Source organism: Suricata suricatta, chromosome 3, assembly GCF_006229205.1.
Source record: "Suricata suricatta isolate VVHF042 chromosome 3, meerkat_22Aug2017_6uvM2_HiC, whole genome shotgun sequence".
Classification (NCBI taxonomy): Eukaryota; Metazoa; Chordata; class Mammalia; order Carnivora; family Herpestidae; genus Suricata; species Suricata suricatta.
In genome coordinates this window covers 119,299,375-119,321,524 of record NC_043702.1, presented here as the reverse complement: position 1 = coordinate 119,321,524, position 22,150 = coordinate 119,299,375, and the positions used below count along the sequence as shown (strand labels likewise).

Genomic DNA, 22,150 nt, shown 5'->3' with positions numbered 1-22,150 from the left:
AACCAACTGAGCCACTCTAGGCATCTTTTGACTCTATAAAGTAACCAGAGTTTCCACTGCAAAGATCAATCAGAAAGTTAAGCCTAAATCACATTTGAATACAATTTGTACTTGGCATGGTTGGCCCTTTTCATAGAGGAAATAGTACCTGCTTGAGAATTAGTTTCCTCATCATAAATAGAAATTACATTATAATAATCTTGTCGAGATAAGTCACAGTTATAAATGAAGGAATGGGAGTTAATTTTTCAAGAAAATATGAAGGATTTTTTTCTTTGTGCGGATGCTGTTCCAAAACTCGATGTTAAAATCTAAGAGGTCAGATAGAAGAGCTTAGGCGATTTTGAAATCTTGTGGATATAGTTTCTGTCTCTCTATGTGATGCTAACTTATCAGAGATTTATTTAAGTGCTGTATAGTGTTGGAGACTCTCCTTCAGTATCTCATTAGGTGGTTCTGAGGGAATTTTTAAAGATATCAACTCTGCGGGCACCGGGGTGGCTCAGTTGGTTAAGGGTCTGACTTCAGCTCAGGTCATGATCTCACAGTTCGTGGGTTCGAGCCCCGCATTGGGCTCTGTGCTGACAGCTCAGAGCCTGGAGCCTGCTTCGGATTCTGTGTCTCCCTCTCTCTCTGTCCCTCCCCTGCTCATGATCTGTTTCTCAAAAATAAATAAATGTTAAAAAATTTTTAAGATATCAACTCTTTATTCCTTTCCCAGTAAAGTATGACCTTTGAAATCTGTTGGCCTTTTCCCCCCTTACCTTAAAAAATTAATTGCTTTTATTATTTTTCTTTAGAGCTTACGACTACATTAGAATAATGCTCACAGTGAAAAATGATTTTAAAGCAGCAACTTATGGGCAACACTGTATAATTTTTGTAATTTCCTAGATAACATCTGCTTTATAACATTTTTTGGTACTTTACACACTGATGGTATCACAGAAGGACACATTTCACTGACTTGATTCTCAAAATTTTGGAATTGGGATATAATTGAAACGTAATATTTGTTAAATATGTTTGATGTCACAGGGAATGAGATGATTCTCTTATTGCATTTAATAATAATTCATTTCTCTTTACCTATATGATTGGTAAAGGCAACAAACTTGACCCTGTTTACAATTATTTAGCTTTAAATAGAGGAGTAGATAAATAATTCAGTTCATCAGTGGATGGAGGCCCATTGAATGGATACTTTAATAGTGACTTTTGTGTCATTTTTCATAGGCAGTGCTGTTTAATGGGAGAAAGCATAGTGAGTTCCAACTTATTTCTTTGTTGTATAACCTTGGGCCAGTGCTCAAAATTTTTAAGTTTTACTGTCTTTGTCCATGAAATAGGGGTGCTACCTATTTTGTCTGTTGGGAGAATGAAATGAGATCATGTCAAGAGCCTACTACATAGTAGGTATTTTAAAAATCATTGTCATGAATGGTGATTGTCATTCACTTCTTAAAATTTGAATGTCACTGATTTGTTAGACATTGTGAGAAATGTTTTCACATTGTCTGAGGAGTGGGAGAGGGAGGAGATTCATTCTAACATAATAGAGGGTGAAAAACTGAACAGAACATCCCTGATTCATGTATCTATTATTTTAAGAGAGATTCTTGTTCACTAATATTCATTGGAATTTGAGACCAGGCTTAACAACTGATGTAGGAGATACTTTCTTTGGTTTACATAATTTGATGAACATTGTCTGCCTTTTACACACTTTATATTCATTTTGACATCCAAATTTTATGTATTTCTATCCTACAAGACATTATTATTATTTTGCATGCATAATATTTATTTAGATTTACTCACATGTTTACATCTCCACTGTTTTTCAGCCTCTTCTTTAACTCCTTGAATCATCTGGTATGATTTTCCGTTTTGCTTTGGAACTGCCTTTAGAATTTCTTTTAATGCAGGTACACTGGTAATAAATTTTGTCTTTTTGCTTATCTAGAAAGTCTTTATTTCAACTTTACCTTTTGGAGGATATTTGTTTGCTAGCTAGAGAAGGCTATGTCAGAGTTATTTTTAGTTTTCGAATTTCCACTTGACTTAAAGAATAAATTCTCACTCTAGTGAAATTCTTCATCTCAATCTAATTTTTAATACCTATCTTTATTGTTTTGAAGCCTTTTTCACATTATAGGTAGGCTACTCATGGGTCTCTTTCTATGGTCTGTTTTTTCTCTTGGTTCTCTTTCTTGGTATATCTGATAGCTTATCACTGAACTTGTAGAGTTTCTAGAGATGCAGGGAGCTAGAATGGGGAAAATATCCCCTCAGTATGGTCAAGGAGTAAGCATTGTTGTAAACTTTGTAAGTAAGGGTCAGTTCACCCTTTTGTTTACCTGTGCTCCTAGAGTGTAATGCTCCAGGAAACAACAAAAAGGTAGGAGAGTTAACCAAAGATTTCCTCTTTAGTGGGTTTGGACTCCCATTTTTCTCTCCCCATGTTGTGAGCCTACAGAACAAACACAGGTATGAGCTCACTTTTCTATAGTGTCCTTCTCCCCGGGATCTTTGTCTCTCAATCTTGGCCTCTTTGGCAGCCTTACAGTCCAGTTTTTGTCTCTATATCCCTGTGACATTGTCAAAAGCTCTGCTAACTTCTCTGCCACTTGGCAGCTTTGCTCTGCCAACTCTTCTTAAGCTTCTCAATCTCTTGTGCAGGTTGACCTCAGACTCAACGTACGTCCTCAGGTAAAAGCAGCACAAAGAATGGTGGGCCAGCTCAGGAAGCTTCCTGCCTTTCTAGATCTGCGATTATTGGATTCTGGCTGCCTTAGAGGCTCCCCAGGGTTTTCAGACAGATTTTTTTTTTCATATCCCACTTTTCTAGTTGTTCTTGCATTGGTTTGCTATAAGCTAGTTTGTCAGTCAGAAACAGCAGTGCCATCATTTACTTTCTTGATGTTAAAACTGTTTTCTGGATAGTGTATTGCGCAAAATTCCCTGCCTCACAGTTAAGCGATGTGATTGGTTAGTTTTGTGGATTGGCTCCCTGGATAAATGGAAGTTCCAAGTTTCATCTATTTTTCATTTCCCTCACTGTCCTGCCCTTTCACCTTCAGTTAGACTCGTCCTTATTTCTTCCATTTTCTTAAAAAAATTTTTTTTAATGTTTATTTATTTTTGAGAGAGAGAGCATGAGCAGCAGAGAGTTAGAGAGAGGGAGAGACACAGAACTGGAAGTGGGCTCTAGACTCTGAGCTGTCAGCACAGAGCCTGATGCAGGGTTCAAAGACAGGAACTGTGAGATCATGACCTGAACTGAAGTTGGAGGCCTAAGGAACTGAGCCACTTAGGCGCCACCCACCTTCTTTAAAAAAAAAAAATTTTGTTTATGTTTGTTCATTTTTGAGAGAGAGCATGAGCAGGGGAGGGGCTGGATAGGGAGAGACCCAGAACTGGAAAGTGGCCTTTTATTTTCTAATTTCATTTATTTATTTTAGTGAAGGAACTATTTCAATGATGTCTTTGAGTGAATCAATATTTTAAGATAAAATATTGATAAAATAAGTAAGCTGGTAATATTTAAATTTTCTACTATAAGAGGACTATAACACTAGAATGGTATTTGTAAGAATGTGAAAAAAAATGTGTGAAGAAAGGCTTTCGTGAATGTCGTATTATGTCTCTTATTTCACCTTCATTTTCTCTTGGCCAATAGGCATTGTTTAAATATGTCTTTGTGGATGATTGTGGGAAAAATAAAATTGTGTCTTAAAACCTTTTACAGTACAGTTTATGAATATAATCCTAAACATAACTAGCCATACAGCTTCTACCACTAGAATATAGAAGTGAATTATTAACATAAAAGGAACATATCCATATATCCTAACCAGAGAATCAGATGCTAAATTTAGAATTAGCAACAAAACTCCTTTCCTTTCTTCCTTACATGTCCTATGTCCTCCTTTGCTTATTATAAGGAAGGACCTTTGGGGTTAAGGTATTTTTAACAACATATATGATATGATAAGTCTTGCTTAACAGTCAAGGAAAGAGGGTCAGTCTTCGACTTATTTTTTCATTTCATCCTGTGTGCTAGGCATAGGCATGCACTGCACACACCTCCGGCCAGAGGGAACTTGGGTGAGCAAGGGCCCCAGCCACTGTGCTCTGATTTCCCTCCTGCCTTTGCATGTAAGACCTGCTTCCCAAGACCTGCTTCCCAAGGGCTGCTTCCAGCTGGTGCCGTTAAGGAGCAGGGACTCTGAAACAGGCTGGTCCCTGGATATCAAGGAACTCGAGGGCTCGCTGGCTCCAGCACTGCCTGCCAGCCTTGCCGAAGCTTCCTTAGACTGTACGGTATTCTGGAACGATGCCTCCCTTCTCTCTTTTCCTTCCTTCTGGTCAGATTTGTATCGTGGTCTGGATCCCTCCGCATTCGTCTCCTCTAGGCATTTCCCTTACAGGAATAGAATTCTTGCAAGTTTCCTCCTGTCTTGGTGCCTGCTTCTCAGAGGACCTAGACTAACACATTCTCCTACAATTTATGTAAAAATATACTATCGTGTGAAATTACTAAGGAGAGAAAGGATGTTTACTATAACTTTAATGATGACAGTGTTCTAATACCTCTGGATTCTTAAATTGAGGAAAGTTAAAATTTTGTGTAATTGAGAGCTAGTCTCTCAGAATATTTTTCTCATAGCAGTTTATTGTCTGTTTATATGTAAATTTGCTTTCAGAAGAATGAATTATTACAGTCGTCGGATTAGGAACTCATGTTCTAAAATGTTAATTTACTCAGGGTGATTGGATGGTTGTGAAGTATTAAGCAGTTCATAAGTCATCTTTGAGCTATCTAAGGATATTTAATGAGAAATTAGAAGGAAATATTTCTGAGGGTATGTTGATAACTGATGTATGGTCAAAAGAATTATTGAATATAATAAAGTAACAGATTTACTTGTTAACAAATATTTGGTAATTTTTGCTTTCAACTTATATGATTTATACAAGAGTGCTTATATTTTATATGTTAATGTTAAATTCTTCTTTCTTTGCAGAATCATGGTGAAAGATTCGTTTTCATTGCCGAGTGGTATGATCCAAATGCTTCACTTTTTCGACGTTATGAGCTTTTATTTTACCCAGGAGATGGATCTGTCGAAATGGTAATTGAGCCTTTTTTTCCTTAAAAGTTAACTAAAGGGAGTGAATGCTGGTTAGGGAGAGGAATAGGATTGCCTTTTGTCTAGCAGCTTTTGAAAATGCATAATATGTATTTTTTCTTCTATTAATGGGAATTCTTTTTTTGGTATTATAATTCCAATAACTTTGTACCTTTATCTTTAATGTCAAAGTAGTAATTAATATTTTTTGTTTAGAAAACTGAACTGTTTTAGATTAAGCCATAGTTTAGAAAACTGTTCATGGTTTAGATTAAGCCATAGTCAATGGGTACAGGTAATTATTATCATGGTCTTAAATATGTCACCAGTATTGAAAGCCGTTATCTCTACAACAAGTCAGATTGAAGAAGATCAGGTTAAGGGAGTCCTACTTATTTCTTGGTGTCTTTTCATTTGCAGCCCTTTGACAGGTAGGTCTCTTTGTTACTGGGATTTTGTGTAGGCAAGACAGCAGAAATCTGGAATTTCTCTGGAGTTTTGTAAGCACTAATTTGCTGAAATGGTCTGGCAATAAACAAATCTTTCTATTTGTGGTTTTTTTTTTAAAGTATTTAATTTGTAATAAGTTTTTCTGTTACTACTGGATTCAACTAGGAAATACAGAAGCTATAAAAGAAATGTGATTTGTATCTGTAGCAAAAATGAAACAATGTAGTCTATGTTTAGTGAAGCAGAATTAAGAATCATTTTTAATTTATAACCAGATGAACATTCTCTTTGGGTAATTATTTGCCTTATTGTGTTGTTGTTTTTGGTTCCAGCATGATGTAAAGAATCACCGCACCTTTTTAAAGAGGACCAAGTATGATGATCTTCACTTGGAAGATTTATTTATAGGCAACAAAGTGAATGTCTTTTCTCGACAGCTGGTGCTAATTGACTATGGGGATCAATACACAGCCCGCCAACTGGGCAGTAGGAAAGAAAAGTAAGAAAATCTTTTCTTCATTCTTAAAACATTAGGTATGTCCTTATACCAAATTCTGGTTTCTTATTTCTATCTTGTATTTTTAAAACATAGCTACTTTTCTGATTCAGTGTTAGGACATTTTTAGAATTTTGAGGAGTAGATTCAGTGATCTGTTTTTCATTCAGATAACAAGGTGATGCCCATAGTCCTAGGCAGCGATTATTTTCTGGAGGAAAAATATAAACTTTTTATACGCCTTCACCTGTCCTCAGAGCATGCATTTAACTGGGAACTGAGAATGTTCGAACAAAGTATTGGTGTGTGGGACAAACATGGCTTGTGGGGTGAGAAGTAGTGAGTGCCATAATCTCAGTGGAAACAGAAGAAAGTAATTTGTTGTGGAGGATGAGGGAAGGCTTTGTGAAGGTTTTTGAGCTGGGTCCTGAAAGATGAGTTGGATTTTTACCCAGGTAGGTCAAGAGGAAGGAATGCTGGTCAGAGGAATAAGGATAAGAAGAGGTTCAGAGGCAGAAAGTTGTAGGTTGTTTACTGGAAAGAGCCCATTGTTCCGCTTGACTCGGTTGGTGGTTAACATTGTTTTAAAACTTTAATTAGTAAAATAGCCTGGATGAGGATGGTAGCGATAGATATGGAGAGGAAGCAATGTGCAAGATTGACGGTGATGGTAATGCTAAGCACTCAGTGATGGTCAGCTAGTATTATATCATGCATGGTGTTAAACTGATCTGAATGGATTGAGTCCTGTGACAACCTAATAAAAACGGTTCTATTACAATTAGCTCCACTTTGCAGATGGGGGAGTTGACACTTAGCGATGACACTGCTGAAGGACAGAGGAGAGGCAAGATAAAGCCCAAAGTCCCCTGACGAATGGGAGGATTTAGTCATAGGAGAACGGATGGGACCTGGGAAACGGTTGTCTTCTCTCTGTCTCTGTTCATTTGCATGTCTTCCGGCATGTAGCACATCTCCTTACATGTCACAGTCACTGTATCTGTGTTAGCTGAATGAATCAGTGAATAACAATTTTAAATTCATTATCAACTCTTTCCTTTTTAAAAAATTTCCTTCCTTCTTCCAAATGATGACCTTTGATCTAGTTGGCAAAGATGTTTTTGTCTAGATTGTAATGAATGTTATCAATTCTTGAGCTTTATACACAGACATAACACCTGTCTGGTAAAATATTGACTGATCAAGTGAAGAAAGAATGAGTGTTGTTAAAAAAAAAAAGATAACATAATTATGATACAGAGAAACTTACCTGTCTTGTTCACAACTGTATCCCTAAGGACCATTCTCGTGATGCCCCAGGCAGGTAATGATTCACAGGGAGTGCCCCACAAAAATTTTTTGAATCAATAAATGAACCCGTTTACGTCACTGAACATAGTTATGCCTGGAGGAAGAGCTTCCGGATGGCTGGCCTGTCCGACTTCCTTCCCTCCCAGCACGCGCAGCTCTTCCTGTGATAGGGAGAAGCTGTGACGTGGAACCTTCCAGTTGTCTCATTAGTCTTCTCTCTGTACTGGTGGGCAAAGCTGCATTCGTTATCCTGACTTTTCCTCACTTCTGATTTTGAAGAAAGAAAATGTTGGAGGTGCAGCTGAAAATCAGGTTATTATAAAAACAAGTACTTTTTAGGAATGCTTTTTCCTGAATATCAATTTTCAGCATTACTAACGTGACAGTTTCATTTTCAGTCTCTACCTTTATGAGTTTTCAACCTTTCAAGGCTAGAATGACCGTATTTGAATTGAAATTTTACTGTTGTCATCATTATTGGCTTTGGTTTCTGTGGCTTGTATATTATATTGTCTTGGGGGATTCTTGGCATCGTGGAGTGATTATTGTAGTAATTAAAAGCAGGGACCACTGGTAGAAGTTAAGTCTATCATAAAAAGCCCCAGTTACCCTTCTATTTGAGAGGAGAAAAAAATCTGTCAAACTGTGTTTTGAGGTCTACCAACAGAATAACTAGCTGGTTAGGTAACATCTGAGTAACTCCAGTAGTAATACTCTTCCTGTGACCTCTTTACAAGCCCCTGACAGCCCTTTGTACCAGCCTTTTATAATGCTCAGGGTGCTTTGGTGCTTATTGTGCGTGTTAGTGGTGATGGATCAGAGAGGTGGTGAATACCTCATTAAAAAAGACCGTTCCCAGAATAACTCCAATCCCAGAATTGGATGTTAGATAAAGAGGAATCACTCGTCGTTATGAGATCCAGTTGTGAAAGTCTGGGATTAAGGAAGCATCTACCATAATTCCTTTATCTGCAAGTAATAACTATTTATAGCCAAATGTTTTTCAGCACATACATGCCAAGCACCGTGATAGGCACTTTTCATATGAATTTAGTTCAAGACCACTTCAAGTTTTCATTTAAACTAGCAAAAGTAAATAGGGAAACTGAGTTAATAGTATGACCCAATCAAAATAAAATAATGGTACATATAGCATATTGCACATGTCTTAATTATATTTGTCTAGAGTGAATGTCCTTGGTTCCATCTTACTAGACAGTTGAGTAGCTCGGCCACAGTCATAGGGCCAGACAGTAACGGAACAAGTAAACGTTGGTGAATTGGACTCGAACTCATTCTCTCTCTTTTAAGCTCCTAATTAATCTGTTGATAAATACTATTGAGTGGGACCCATTTCAAAAGAGGACTAGAAGAATCAGAAGACAGATTTTAAATATTCGGGCTGTATAAATATAATTAATGGAAATATATGCAATGTTATATTTTTACCGACTTAAAACAGTTTCCCCATCTTTTCTCTTGATTCTTTCTTAACTGCATGTGGGCTAGTGAATCCAGCAACCCTTTGGCTGATTTAAATAAATGTCTTCAGAATTCAAGAGTTTAAAAACTGTATTGTTTCATTTAAATGACAGAAAAGTGGGCATTGGAGGAGTAAGCACATGCATGTCCCTCGTGATCCTATGGAAACAACCTGTATATGTTGCAGGGTGATGGTGAAAAGACCACCAAATGCCAAATTGAAGCGAGGCAAAATTTTATTTACGGCCGGGCCAAACCTGATCTCCCTGGTCGTAAGGAGCAGAGAATGGCCCCAAACAAAGGTTGCAGTGAAATTATATGGACCTTCACAGGATTCCGTGATAGCCAATGACATCGTGACACACAGACACTTGTTTTTGGCAGGAACCTATCAATTTAGTTCTTTGTTCTTTCAAGATAACCAATCATAGTTAGGCAGTGACTAAGCATTTTTCTGTAGGCTTGGTCTTGGCTGGATCTTAGCAACCATAGAAAAGGGGTGGGGGAACAGTTTGCAACAAATTATCCAGTACATTCCATAAGAAGTCAACCCATTGCATTCCATAAGTATTTTAACCTATTATATTCCATAAGCTGACCTGTAACAGTATGTAATAACTATAACCCAGCCCCATCCCAGCATGCATGGTGGCGAGGATAATTTATGAACTCCGTACATCCTGGTTATATTCCTCATACATACTCCTTTCTTTATGCCAGAAAGAAATAGTAGGAGGGAAGAGTGAAATTGATCTCTATGCTGCCCATCAGCTAATTTCGAGGCAGTGATCGAGATAATTCAGTGTAATTCACTTTAGCTCCCAAACTGGCTTCCGCTTTTCAGTACCTTTATACTACAGAAATATGACATTTGATTCACATTCTACCTGCTTTCTTTCTTTAAATCTCTTTTATGAGTTATAATTGACATAAAAAAGCTGTAGCTATTTAGTGCATACTACTTGATGACTTTGGAGATAAGTACACACCCATAAGCCAGTCACCACAGTGAAGGATATAAGTGTCATCTCCAAATTTTTCTCCTCCTTTTATTATATTTTAATACCAATTGTTTTTGTGTGTGGTCAGAGCACTTAACATGAGATTTACTCTTTAGCTAATTTTAAATCTATTCTCTCTTTGTAAAGCTCCTTGGATCAAGTTGATAAAAGTTATTGTCAAAGTATCAGAGTAATTGGTTTTAATTTAATTTTAGTTGACATATAGCTGATAGGATTTTACTTATAAATGGCAATGGATGGACCCCTATTGTTCTGTTGTTTAGATGTGAATACACACATAATAAGGACTTCCTGGGATCTCTTGATCTGGGTTCGGCTCCAGATTATTAATTGATGGAGTACCGACATGGGAGGCAGGCGAAGACCAAGAGGAAGCATGGCGTTTATCTAGTCTGTCCCGGATCAGAGACATTTGAGAGTGGGGGAGGCTGTCTTCATCTTCCTACTTCTGCGGCCCCTTGCCCCCTTCCTATCTCACTCCTCCTCCAGTCCTGACCTCGGGGCCTGCCTGAGGGAAGGATGTGTCTGTGGAGCAAACGCTCCCTGCACACTTGCCAGGGTTCTGTGCTACCGCACAGCCCATCCAGCACCAGAGACAGGCTTCCACACAGGTGATTGTGCTGAACACGTGGACCTAGGAGGCCAACTGCCTGAGGGCCTGCAGGTCTGACAGACAAGGGGTGGGGACATATGTGACCAGAAATCTACAGCATATGATTGAAGAAAGATGGGGTAGAGCAAATAGAGGGAGTGGAGGGAGGGAGCACTCACCTGGGAATGGAGTAGAAGTCACTCATGTTTTTTGCCCATTTCTTTACTGGATTATTTGTTTTTTGGGTGTTGAGTTTGAGAAGTTCTTTATAGATTTTGGATACTAACTCTTTATTTGATAATGTCATTTGCAAATATCTTCTCCCATTCTATCAGTTGACTTTCAGTTTTGCTGATTGTTTCCCTCTCTGAGCATTTTTATCTTGATGAAGTCCTAGTAGTGCATGTTTGCTTTTGTAGTATCTTCCTCTTGAACATGTAAGAACCTCTGAACATGCTGAACTACATGCCACTTCTGTTGTATTTTTCTGCTGTTTTTGTGAACCTAATGAATCATTATTATTGTTCTATATAACCAGTTAACAATTAGCTTTTACCACTTTTGGCCTTTTAGTATTACAATTTTGTTTATCTCAGACATTCTGTTTGATATTGTTTTACTTTTGCTTATTTCAGAATGTCCCTTAGAGTGTTCACTGATAAAGAACCCTTTTGGCTGGAAATGTCTTTATTTTATTCACATTCTTGAAACTACCCTCTTCTCTATGTCCTATCTTTATGTTTCTCTGTGCTTCATTCTGAGTTTGTTCAGAATCCTTCCATCAGGTGCATCCAGTCTTCTGTCAGCCCCTTTGGTGCTTATTTTCATGTTTGTATTTTTTATCACTTGCTCTTCTCATAGATTCTTTCTCAAATCTAAGTATCCATCGTTCATAGCTTAGCCTTTTCTGTTGCCTTATAATTTGCACCTTGTCTTCCAGTCCTTGCCTTTGGTCCTTCACAGTCTGCATCTGACAGTTTAAATAGCTGGAGTACCTGTGGCTGTCTCTGCTCTGTGCTGCTGCTTCTGGTTCTCCCTCAGGTTGGTCTTTTTTATTTGTGTGTGTGTGTGTGTGTGCACGCGCTCGCATGCGCGAGTGTGTGTGTGTGGTAATGTTTGTATGGTATTGATTGCCGTGTGTGTGGATGTGTATATGCTTGTGATATACATGTGTGTTGTGCATTTCTATATGAATTATTTGAGGTACAGGATGAAGTTACCTAACATCTAGGGTAGAATTGTGTTTGCTTCTGAATGTTGCCTGGAGGGATTAGCAGTCTGGAGGACTGTTACCCACATGCAGATTTGGAAATTCCCAGACTCTCTAAGTGATGTGAATTTGTGCTGTCGGTCCATGCAAGGCCTAGTTCTGTCTGATTCACCTTTAGGGTATAACTTTTGGTCCCAGATTATTCCTGGGAGACTACTCTGTTGGGTTCTGTTGCCCTCTCCCAGTGATGAGGTACAGATTAACGTTTGGATTTGCCAGACAGAGGCAATACTGGCAAGGCAGACAACATTTTTTTCTCATTTTCCTGGATCTCCATTTTTCTTTTCCTTTTGTGCTAATAACTGTTTAGTTTCTAGTCCATTTCTTTTTGCTTTAAAAAATATCTTACCTAGTGTTTTTAGTTTTCAGTGGAAGGACTGCCCTGAATAACATTGCCATTGTTGCCAGTCAAAAGCTCTGACTCACTGAGGTTTCCTCCAAACCACAAATGCTTCATCTATTTTCCTTTATCTGTGGGTCAAACACACGCTTTACGCTTGCAAAGAAAACGTAAAAGAGACCACAAATTTGGCCTTGGGTTGATGTTTTAGAACAGGTTTTATATGCTTAAGGCCAATATGCATACCTTTGAAATATTTACATAAATTAATATAGATTAAAGTTTACAAATGTATCCCTTGAGGTGGACAACATTCACAATCTATTGCACTGCACTGTGTAGGATGTTTGTTCCACACTGGTTGACTAGTCATCTTTATCCCATACATATTCACTGCAATTTTTGCCCTGAGCCTATTGGTGTGTGGAGAACGTATTTTGTGCATGGCTTCATGAAAACAGGTATTTTGCAGAAATCTGTGTCCTAACTGAGTTTTGTGAAGGCTGGCCAAACTATTTTTTTCACTCTCCATTGCTAAGAAGTTTTAGTGTAAAAGAATGGTTTATATTTTCTCTTTTCTCTTGAGAGCATCTCCTGCTGTGTTCCACAGTGCATGCTCAGTGCCTGGTGAGAGGATGACTACGCGGTAGATTGTTAGAGCGGTGGTCCCCAATGAATCACACCTCTTGGTATCATGTCCTTGTCCAGTCCCCTTTCACCTGACTCTGGACTTGACCACATGACTTGCATTGGCCAAAGGGACATCAATAAACATGTCTCAAGGGGATGCTTGATAAATGTTTGCACACTGGACTCTATGTGACTGTATATGAAAAAGCCTCCTGTGGCCTCCAAAGGATGAAAACCCACAAGGAAAAAGAAGCCTTGGGAGCCGTCCCAGCTGCCCCGCCATGAGAATGTGACTCAGCCATGTGAATGATCCTCGGTGAAACCCCGGTAGCCAGCCTACAGAATCTTGAGCAGTTGTTGTTTTGAGCCCCCACATTTTGGGGTGGTTTTGTTACTAGATGGAGAACGGATTCTCAAATGAAGTTTGGCTGCTGGCCACTCAGAAAACCAATGCTTGAGAGACCAGTGATGGCAGGAAAGAGAAGTTTGCTTTATCCAGGAAGCTGGCAACCTGAGAGGATGGTGGGCTGAAGTCTCAAAGACCATCTCCCTGTCCAGTCAAAGCCACAGGGTGCTAGCGAGGGGGGGGGGGAGAAGGTGCCCCTGAACAGACTGGTTGGCATCAGCGGCAGGTGTTTTCCAGTGGTCAGGCCTTATCTTCTGGGAAAGTCTGGTCCTTCATCCCTCAAGGCCAGTCTGCAAATCTCTGGGAAAGTAGGTTAGTCCTGCAACAGCCCAGGGGACTTCAGTCAGCAAGCAGGGAGTGCAGCAGCTTGAGACACACTCACCTTTGTGACGGGCTGGAACGTTGTCACGGTTTGTTACTCAGCGACAGAGAATAGCGGCACTATTAATATATTTTAGTGGTCCTGTCTATGTGCTGTCTTCACTTAAATAACACACATGATTCCTCATGCCTGTCTTACTTTCTGTTCAGGATACATTTTAATTATTATGTACTGAACAATTAAGCAGTGAGGACATGATAGGGGCATCTATTTAGAGTAATTACTCATAGTAGTCGGCCTTTAATGTAGGCATTTAAAGAGAAAATGAAATTACATTTTAAATTCAGTTCTGTTAGTTTTGTATTTTCCATGTTGGTTCTTGTTCCTAGAAATTGATGACTGCTGATGTGTTTATATTTTCTTTAAGAGCTATATAGTTGCAGAAAGTTCTCCACGGTCAGCATAAACGATTCGGGTTAGTTGGCTTATGATTTTTAAATAACGTGAGCTAAAAAGTGATGAGTTTTAATTGCATCTTCAATGAAGCCATATAATGTAAAGTACCAACAGTGACTCATCTGCTTTAAAATAAAGGAGAGGATTGTCTGGTATAGTTCGTCATAAACACAATGAGATGAACAATCTTTGTTATTTATAAGTTCTAAAAGGCAGGCATGGGTGACATCCCATTGAAAGTAAGGATGTTTGAATTATTATATCCTTGTCCGATCTTCAGCCAAGCTTGTCTCATGGGGGAAAAAAGCTCTGAAAAGGCCATTCTTCTCGTGTGGAGTCCTTGAATTATTGCTGATGTGTCAGAACACCCAGAAATGATGAAGGGAAAGTGACAGCACTTTGCTGTCATAATTCTGCACATCCCATAAACTGAATTACCCCAGCTATTTCGATTTTCTTCTTGAATTTGCAAGTATTACCCTCGAGGGGTTTGTCGTATATTTCCCTTTGATGATACTAAGAGTGACCTTGCTTGTGTGGAAGGAGTGCAGACCCCCGGAAGTCTCGTGAGCCGGGTGTTTCTATTCCTGGAGGTGCTGCTGACCGCCTGTGTGACCTTGGGTAAGACCACTCTCTGGGCCTAGTTACCGTGTCAGTGAAGTGATGGCATTCAGGTGATCTCCATTGCCAAAAATGGATTAATTCTCCAGCTTCAGAGTAGAGAGGATGCTTTGCTCCTATGTTGTCCTCTTGGAGGAGAGTGTGATTGTAAAAATTAGCATGGTGTTTGCCATCCGTATACATTGCCAGCAAGAAGACATTTGGTTCTTTGTGCATCCCTCATGCTATACTTGAAAGTTAAAAGAAGACTTTATAATTATTTCTAAGTAAACGCTGAACTGAGTGCATAGCATACATTTGTTAAAGTCTAAGAGACCAAAGATCAAGCCCATAATCTATGAAATGCAATATTTTAAAGATTTGTCCTCTTTTATAAAATGTGTTCTAAGAAACAGAAATTTCAAAGACCAGTGTTTTCTAATGTGGGGGTCAAGGACAGGCTGCCCCAAAACGTGCCACTTTGACATATTGTTTTAAATAAGTTACTTAAGAAATAGCCAGTGCAAGGACACTCAGGCTCCCTTCTGTCCGCCTAAATAGAAAAATAAATCTCCCGTATGAAGGGTATCCTCCCTGTACTAAGAAGTAAAAAGAGATCCTTTGTTAACACCAGAGATAGGAACTTCAAAGCCAACAAAGCTGTAGAAACAAACACTGTTACTTTCTTTCTAATTTACTATCTAAGTACAAATTCTGCTTAGAATTCCTTAGTAATTAAAGCTCCTGAACATCTGTTTTGTTTTCTTTTTTTTTTCTTTAAAGATTTTAGTTTTAAGTAATTTCTACACCCAATGTGGGGCTCAAACTCACAACCTCAAGATCAAGAGTCACATGCTCTGCTGACTGAGGCAGCCAGGCGCCCCAGATCTGTTTTCCTTATCCTGTCGATTCCTCACAAATGTATTGTCTCTTCCTCCAGGAAGAATAAAAACTGCCTGTGTTCGTCATTTCTTTGGGTCTCAACTTCATTATGGGGCCTCCATGCACACATAATAAAACTTCAGCTTTTTTCTCCTGTTAACTCTGTCTTGTGTAAATTTACTTTCTTAGTCCAGTTGGAAGACCTTGGAGGGCTTTCCTACCTTAATTTTGGCATATTAAACATGGCAATTTTGACTTTTTCCCCCTTTAAGCTTTTATTATTACTATTAGATTGGGTACCTAAATTTATATTTCCTTGGGAAAACTAGTAAGCTTTTTTGTATACGTTTGTATAAGTTTTAAAGCAGCCTTTAAGACACTTCTCTTTATAATTCATTTTGATGTTTTGTGATTTAGCAAAATATAGTTCTAAGGAAACTACCACTGCTTGGGAATTATAAGTAAAAACTAAACTATTTTTATTTTCAAACTTATTCTTTCTATCCTTATAGAACATTAGCTCTGATTAAACCAGACGCAGTGTCAAAAGCTGGAGAGATAATTGAAATGATAAACAAAGCCGGATTTACTATAACCAAACTCAAAATGATGATGCTTTCAAGGTAATTTGTTGGTCATTTTCAGTTACATAAAGTCTAATTTCCTTATTTTTTCTTTTTGAAATCTTTTATTTTTCATGTTATTGTTTAAAATAAAAGCTTCTCCCTGAGTGGCCAAAAATAGAATAGCAATCTTATTAAAATGAGAAAATAAGAAGACAACAGGTAATTGATTATATTCATCAGTAATAATGGAACTCTGAGCAAGTAGAACTGTCACATTGTACCTGCCTTATTTGTATTGTGTTCCATTATCCCGTTGGCTTTTACAACACAGTGCTTAATACTTGTAATCTCTTCCTCTTAATATGTAAGTATCACACACTGTATAAAAATGATACAAGAGGAAATGAATGTTTGATTATTTCCACTTGACAAGGGAATATTGCTTTTGGGACTTTCAAAAGGGATACATTTGGAAATGTTTATATTTTGTTCTGCCCAACGGATGTAATTGGTAAATATGCCAATTTACTACTCTGAAAAGCAGTCTGTTCTATCTGACCTGATAGTTTCTTAAAGCTATTTAGTGAGAACAGGACTTGTCTATTAATTATTGTGGCAGTAGGCAGAGCTGGCCCTGGGTGGTGTTCTTACGTTACTCCATTGGGTTTTTTTCTTTTTGTTTTTGTTTTGTATATATTATATGTGACAGTTGCTTTTTGGCTCTGTGAGAGCAGGGACAATGAATAGCAGTAGATATTCAGTGCAGCTTTGGGAAGTGATACTTAGGTACCTTAACAAAACACCTTCAAGTTTATCCCAACAATGACATACATTTAATTTGAATTTTTCCCCTGTGTAAGCTCTTGCAGTTAACATATTTTTCTAGAAAGGCAGGAGGCTTATGCTTCAGAACACAGAATTTAGAGTGAGATTGCATGTAATTGCACCACTTACTGGGTGTGTGACTGGGGACAGTTTACTCTGTGCTTCATTTTCTTCATCTGCAAAATGGAAGTTATAACCACCTGTATCAGAAAGCTGTTATGAGAATTATGTGAGTTCAATAAACGTAAAGTGTTTTGAAAGACCCCAACACCTAGTGAGTGTATATAAAGTTAGCTATGCTTATTAGTAGTGGTAATACTGGTGATATTGTTACTTAGTGGAACTGAGGACATGACCCTTTATAACTAGTTAAATTTGTCCTATTTCTGTATGTATCATGAATGTTTGCCCTCAGAGCAGGCAGTGGAGTTGCATTCTGGAGAAATGCCTTTGAACAATTTCAGTGAGATTAAATTTTTTTGTTTGTTTTTACACCACTAGTGCTTAATAAATTAGGCATCAAACTTCCCAAGATAAAGATGCCCAGGGAAGCTTAACTGCTCCCTTATTTTTTATAGCACCTCATACATCTCTACTAATACTAATGTCAAGTCTTGGATTTTGTCTGACTGAAAAGCCAATAAGCTAGTCTATTCCTCTCTCAGGGATGCTAGTGGAAGAAGTGAGACATCTGGGTCAGAGACAAAGGAGACTTGATTGTGGTACAGCAGCCGCAGGAGTGTCCTGCTTATGTCGGATCGCCTTGCCTCCTTGTCCCGTAGGAATAAGATGATAACGGATCCAGGTGGATCTTGTATACACAGTTGATTGCATCATAGCTGAGGAGCATTGAACTTGGGTTAGCCACTGTTTCAGTAGCAAACAGTACCCAAGGCTGCTCTCTGTACTGAAGAGAGACATGACCTCATCCCTCCGAGTTGCTCACTGTAACTATGACTCGGAGAAGAGGCTAGGAGAGAGGGCACCTGGGGCCTTGCATTCTTGGCACACCCAGTAAGTCATGATACGAGCACCAGAGACCCATGGAGGAGTATCTCCCAGAACTTAAATCCCTGCTAAACTTGTTTGTTCAAATGTCAATTCCACAATCATGGCAGTATATGAAAGGCAGCAGCTGAGTTGCACCTGCCTTTGAACTTCTGGTTCTTGGATCAGTGCCTGATTCAGGGTAGGCACTAAGTAAATATTTCATGAAAGAATTAATGGATAAATCTTTGTGGGAGAAGGGTTTCCTTATAAAAACACAGCAAGACATAATGAAACAACAACAAAACTTTCTGTGGTGATGCACTTGATGGGAAAAATTCATGAATTCATGATCTTGGTTCCCATTTTGGATGTTGAATGGAGCTAACTATGGGGTCAGTGACATGTTAGAAGAAAACAGTGAAGCACTCTTAGTAATCAAGATTTGTCTTTTCATCGGTGCTAAAGATGATGATTGATTGGTTTTTTTTTCTTTTTTAGTAGCTCAGTTGTTTTGAAAAGTTTAGAATTGGTTGTTTTAGTCATCTTGTTGCTAATTATTTTTTAAATTTTATTTCCAAGTTTATTTATTTATTTTGAGAGAGAGCAACTGAGCAAGGGAGGGACAGAGAGAGAGACAGGAGGAGAATCCAAAGCAGAAGCCACAGTGTCAGCATGGAGCCCGATGTGGGGCTCGAACTCATGAACCATGAGATCATGACCTGAGCCAAAATCAGGAGTCAGATATTTAACCAACTTTGCCACCCAGGTGCCCCTCGCTGCTATAAATTGCTCTCACATGAGTTTTTCAGACATTCAGTTTTACCGCATTTTAGGCTACAGTATGATATACCCAGTTCATATTTTTGTGAATTCTTCTGACCCCCTGTACCTGGTAACAGAAAGGGCATAAATAGAGATTTGCAGCAAGAGATTTGGGTTTAACTTCCTCACCCTCCTTCCCTTACTAGCACTTTACCTGGACAAGTTATGTAATCATGTTGAACTTCATTATTTTCGTAAGCAAAATGCAGGTAATTGTACCAACTTCAATATACTGTGATAAATAAAATGATTTCATGTTGGCATAATAGGTTCTAGAAAGATGAGTTTTCTTCCCCTCTCATTTCTTGGGATGAATTTTTATTTATTCATTAATTATTTTTTATACTCGAATTGTATACTTTTCAGTCTGTTCCTATTCAAAGAAAATATTTCAGTACATCTGGTTTGAATAAGAGTATGCCTGCTATAGCTTACTGTCTTAAAACACTGCAGACCAAGTTTATTATCATGCCTGAAAGGATAATCCTTTGCTAGAGGTGACTTTAACTTCTTTGATATTTTAAAAAGTTGTTAATGCTAACGTATTTGTCATATACTGTGCACTCAGTTTAAAGCCTTTAAAACTGTCTGAGTTTGAGAGACACATGATTTGATTAAAATAAAAAGTTGTTTAAACTTGGTAGCCAATCAGTTTAATCTGTTATTCTTTCTGTGTCTCTCTAGATTTTCTTTTGTGGGAACATAGATTTAAAAAGTACATCCCTATTGCCCTTAGTAAATTCTGACCATCACTATATTGGCCTTCCTTTTCTGGTGATGTTAATTAAAGCATGAGTTTTCAATATATCAATAATCAATAAGAATACATTGATATGCTTAATTTCTCAAACAGATTTTAAAAACACAAGTAGATAGTCTTTCCTTGGCAGAGGTCTCAGAGAGAAAATTGCAGCTGTTATGTTAAAAGTCTAACCTAATCTTTCAAGTTTAAAGCCTGTAGAAGAAAGTGACAGATTTTGAATTTGAAGTTCTGTATGTATTTTTAAACGTAACTTCTTTGACTTCTAAAGAACAAATAATTCTTATTGGTCAAATGTTATACTTTGTTCCAAGAATATTAAAGATGCTGGTGAAAGAGAAGATAATAGATAACATGAGGAGAAAAGTAAATATTGCCTCTTAGATTCATTGTAGTATTACATCTTAATAGATATTCAACTAGCAAACAGTTTGAGAGGTGGGACAATTTGAGCAGAATAGTTAGTGAAAATTCATTAATCAGTTTCCATACGGGTCAAAGAAATAGATTTCATCTTTATTTTATTTTATTAATGTAAGCTACAACAATTTTTAATGTAATTCTTAATTATTGTCATTTTGATTATTTTACAGGAAAGAAGCAACAGATTTTTATATAGACCATCATTCAAAGCCCTATTTAAAGTAGGTGCTGAATTTGGGGCAAGCAGGTTACAATGAAGGGTATTTTGGACAACTAAAGAATTACACTTTTATAATTCAGAAAATTGTGACATGAAAATAATCTGTCAAAGGACTAGAGAAACATCTTGTAACTATAGAGAACTGTTTTCTAGTAATTGTGTTTTTTCTGTCCTTTTGTTAAATTAGAATCCTTGTTTCACCATTAAATATCTTAAACTTTAATTAGAAGCAAATAGGGTGATTTGTTTTCATTATAAGAGGCATAGCTCTCTTTTTCGATTCGGTAGAGTAAAACACTGATAATTATATCTTATGTTGAGTTTATTTTAATGATTTTATTTATTATTGTTTTAAAATTTATTTATTTTGAAAGAGAGCGAAAGAGCAAGAGCACATGTGTGCCCGAGTCAGGTGGGCAGAGAGAGATGGGGCCAGAGAGAATCCCAAGCAGGCTCCACACTATCAGCATGGAGCCGGATGCAGGGCTTGAACTCACAAACCACGAAACCTGACCTGAGCCCAAATCAAGAGTCAGATGCTTAACTGATGGAGCCACCCAGGTGTCCCACAGTTTTTAAGGGTTTTAAAACTTTTATGTAAGTAATCTGTACACTCAACATGGGGCTCGAACTCACGACCCCAAGATCAAGAGTTGCATCCTCTAACAAGCAAGCCAGCCAGGAGCCCCTATGTTGAGTATTTTTGTTGTGTTTTTTAAACTCTCTTATTTTGACATTCTTGTGTATATGAAGCAATGTTCACAGAGCCCTTTTTTAACTAATAATTTTGTTCCTTGAAATACAGAAACTATTATATATTAGAGACTGAATTTATGTTCTAAACGTTTGAATGTTGTGAGGTGCATATTACTATTGTCAAAGAAGTGCTTACATTTCTAATAAAGAAGAATATTAGTCAGGCTGCTATAATAAACGTACTGTTTGGCATCCTGCATATAAAAGTGTTTTTCTTTTAATTGTATAAGTCAAAAATTGTATTATAGATTATTTTAAATCAAGCAGTTTAAAATATTCCTAAGCCTTGTTAACATATGTAGTTTACTTGGAAATTCTTATAGTCTTACTTTATGTTTGTGTCTTATATGTAGTTAGTAGGCAGTAAATTTTATTAAGTGGCTGAATTAATGAGGTTTCTGATATTATGAAAGACACAACAAAAGATGTAGCTGCATTCATTGGAAACAGTCTCATGAAGCAGTATTTTTTATGATCAGACACACCTCTGCATTATTACATGCCACACTCATGTTATAGGCTTATTCTACTCTGTGTTTTGAGAATTCTGTAATAACAAGCATTAGATTTTAAGTTTCTTGAGGCTAGGATATCATTGAATATTCTGATTTGTAGTAGGTAATTGTTAAGTGCTTATTATTGAATAGATAAACATGAATTTGTTCCCTTGATTTGGGTGCCTTAAATCTAATTTTTTTTTTGGCCACTAAGTCCTAGAAGGATATGTATGTGGAGGTCATGTGGGCCTTTTAAAGGATAGAGCATATGAATACTTCTTTGTACATACTATTTTTTAGAAATCCTCTTCAAAATGAATTGAAATACTTTGAAAAGGAAGTATGGAAGGGAGTTAACTCCTAACATGATTCATGAGGGGAGGAAGTATGTTAAAACAGTCAAGAGTTAATAGGTACAAAAGGGTTTGTCACACCATGTGCTTTTCTCCTGGAGAGTTCTGTCGTCTCGCATAGTTTGGAAGAGAGAGAAACATTGGCTTGCTTTATTTTTATTATTATTATTTTTTTGCATTTCTTTTTTTTTTAAATAGTTTATTGTCAAATTGGTTTCCATACAACACCCAGTGCTCTTCCCCACAAGTGCCCTCCTCCATTACCACCACCTCTTTTCCCCCTTCGTCTTCTCCTTCAACCCTTGGTTCGTTTTCAGTATTCAATAGTCTCTCAGGTTTTCCCATCCCTCTCTCTCCCCAACTCTCTTTCCCCCTTCCCCTCCCCACAGTCCTCCATTAGGTTTCGCCTGTTCTCCTGTTAGACCTATGAGTGCAAACATATGGTATCTGTCCTTCTCCACCTGACTAATTTCGCTTAGCATGACTCCCTTGAGGTCCATCCATTTTGCTACAAATGGCCAGATTTCATTCTTTCTCATTGCCA

General features: G+C 37.7%; 1 protein-coding gene across 2 annotated transcripts in view; it reads left to right on the top strand.

The window, feature by feature from the left end:
* The window catches only part of NME7 (NME/NM23 family member 7), a 259,575-nt gene that overhangs the window by 37,872 nt on the left and 199,553 nt on the right, over window positions 1-22,150 (top strand). For both annotated transcript variants that reach the window (XM_029934985.1, XM_029934986.1), the window contains exons 2-5: window positions 5,031-5,138; window positions 5,918-6,084; window positions 15,907-16,017; window positions 19,951-20,001. In XM_029934985.1, coding sequence (XP_029790845.1) covers window positions 5,031-5,138; window positions 5,918-6,084; window positions 15,907-16,017; window positions 19,951-20,001 — 437 coding nt within the window. The remainder of the gene's footprint in view (window positions 1-5,030; window positions 5,139-5,917; window positions 6,085-15,906; window positions 16,018-19,950; window positions 20,002-22,150) is intronic.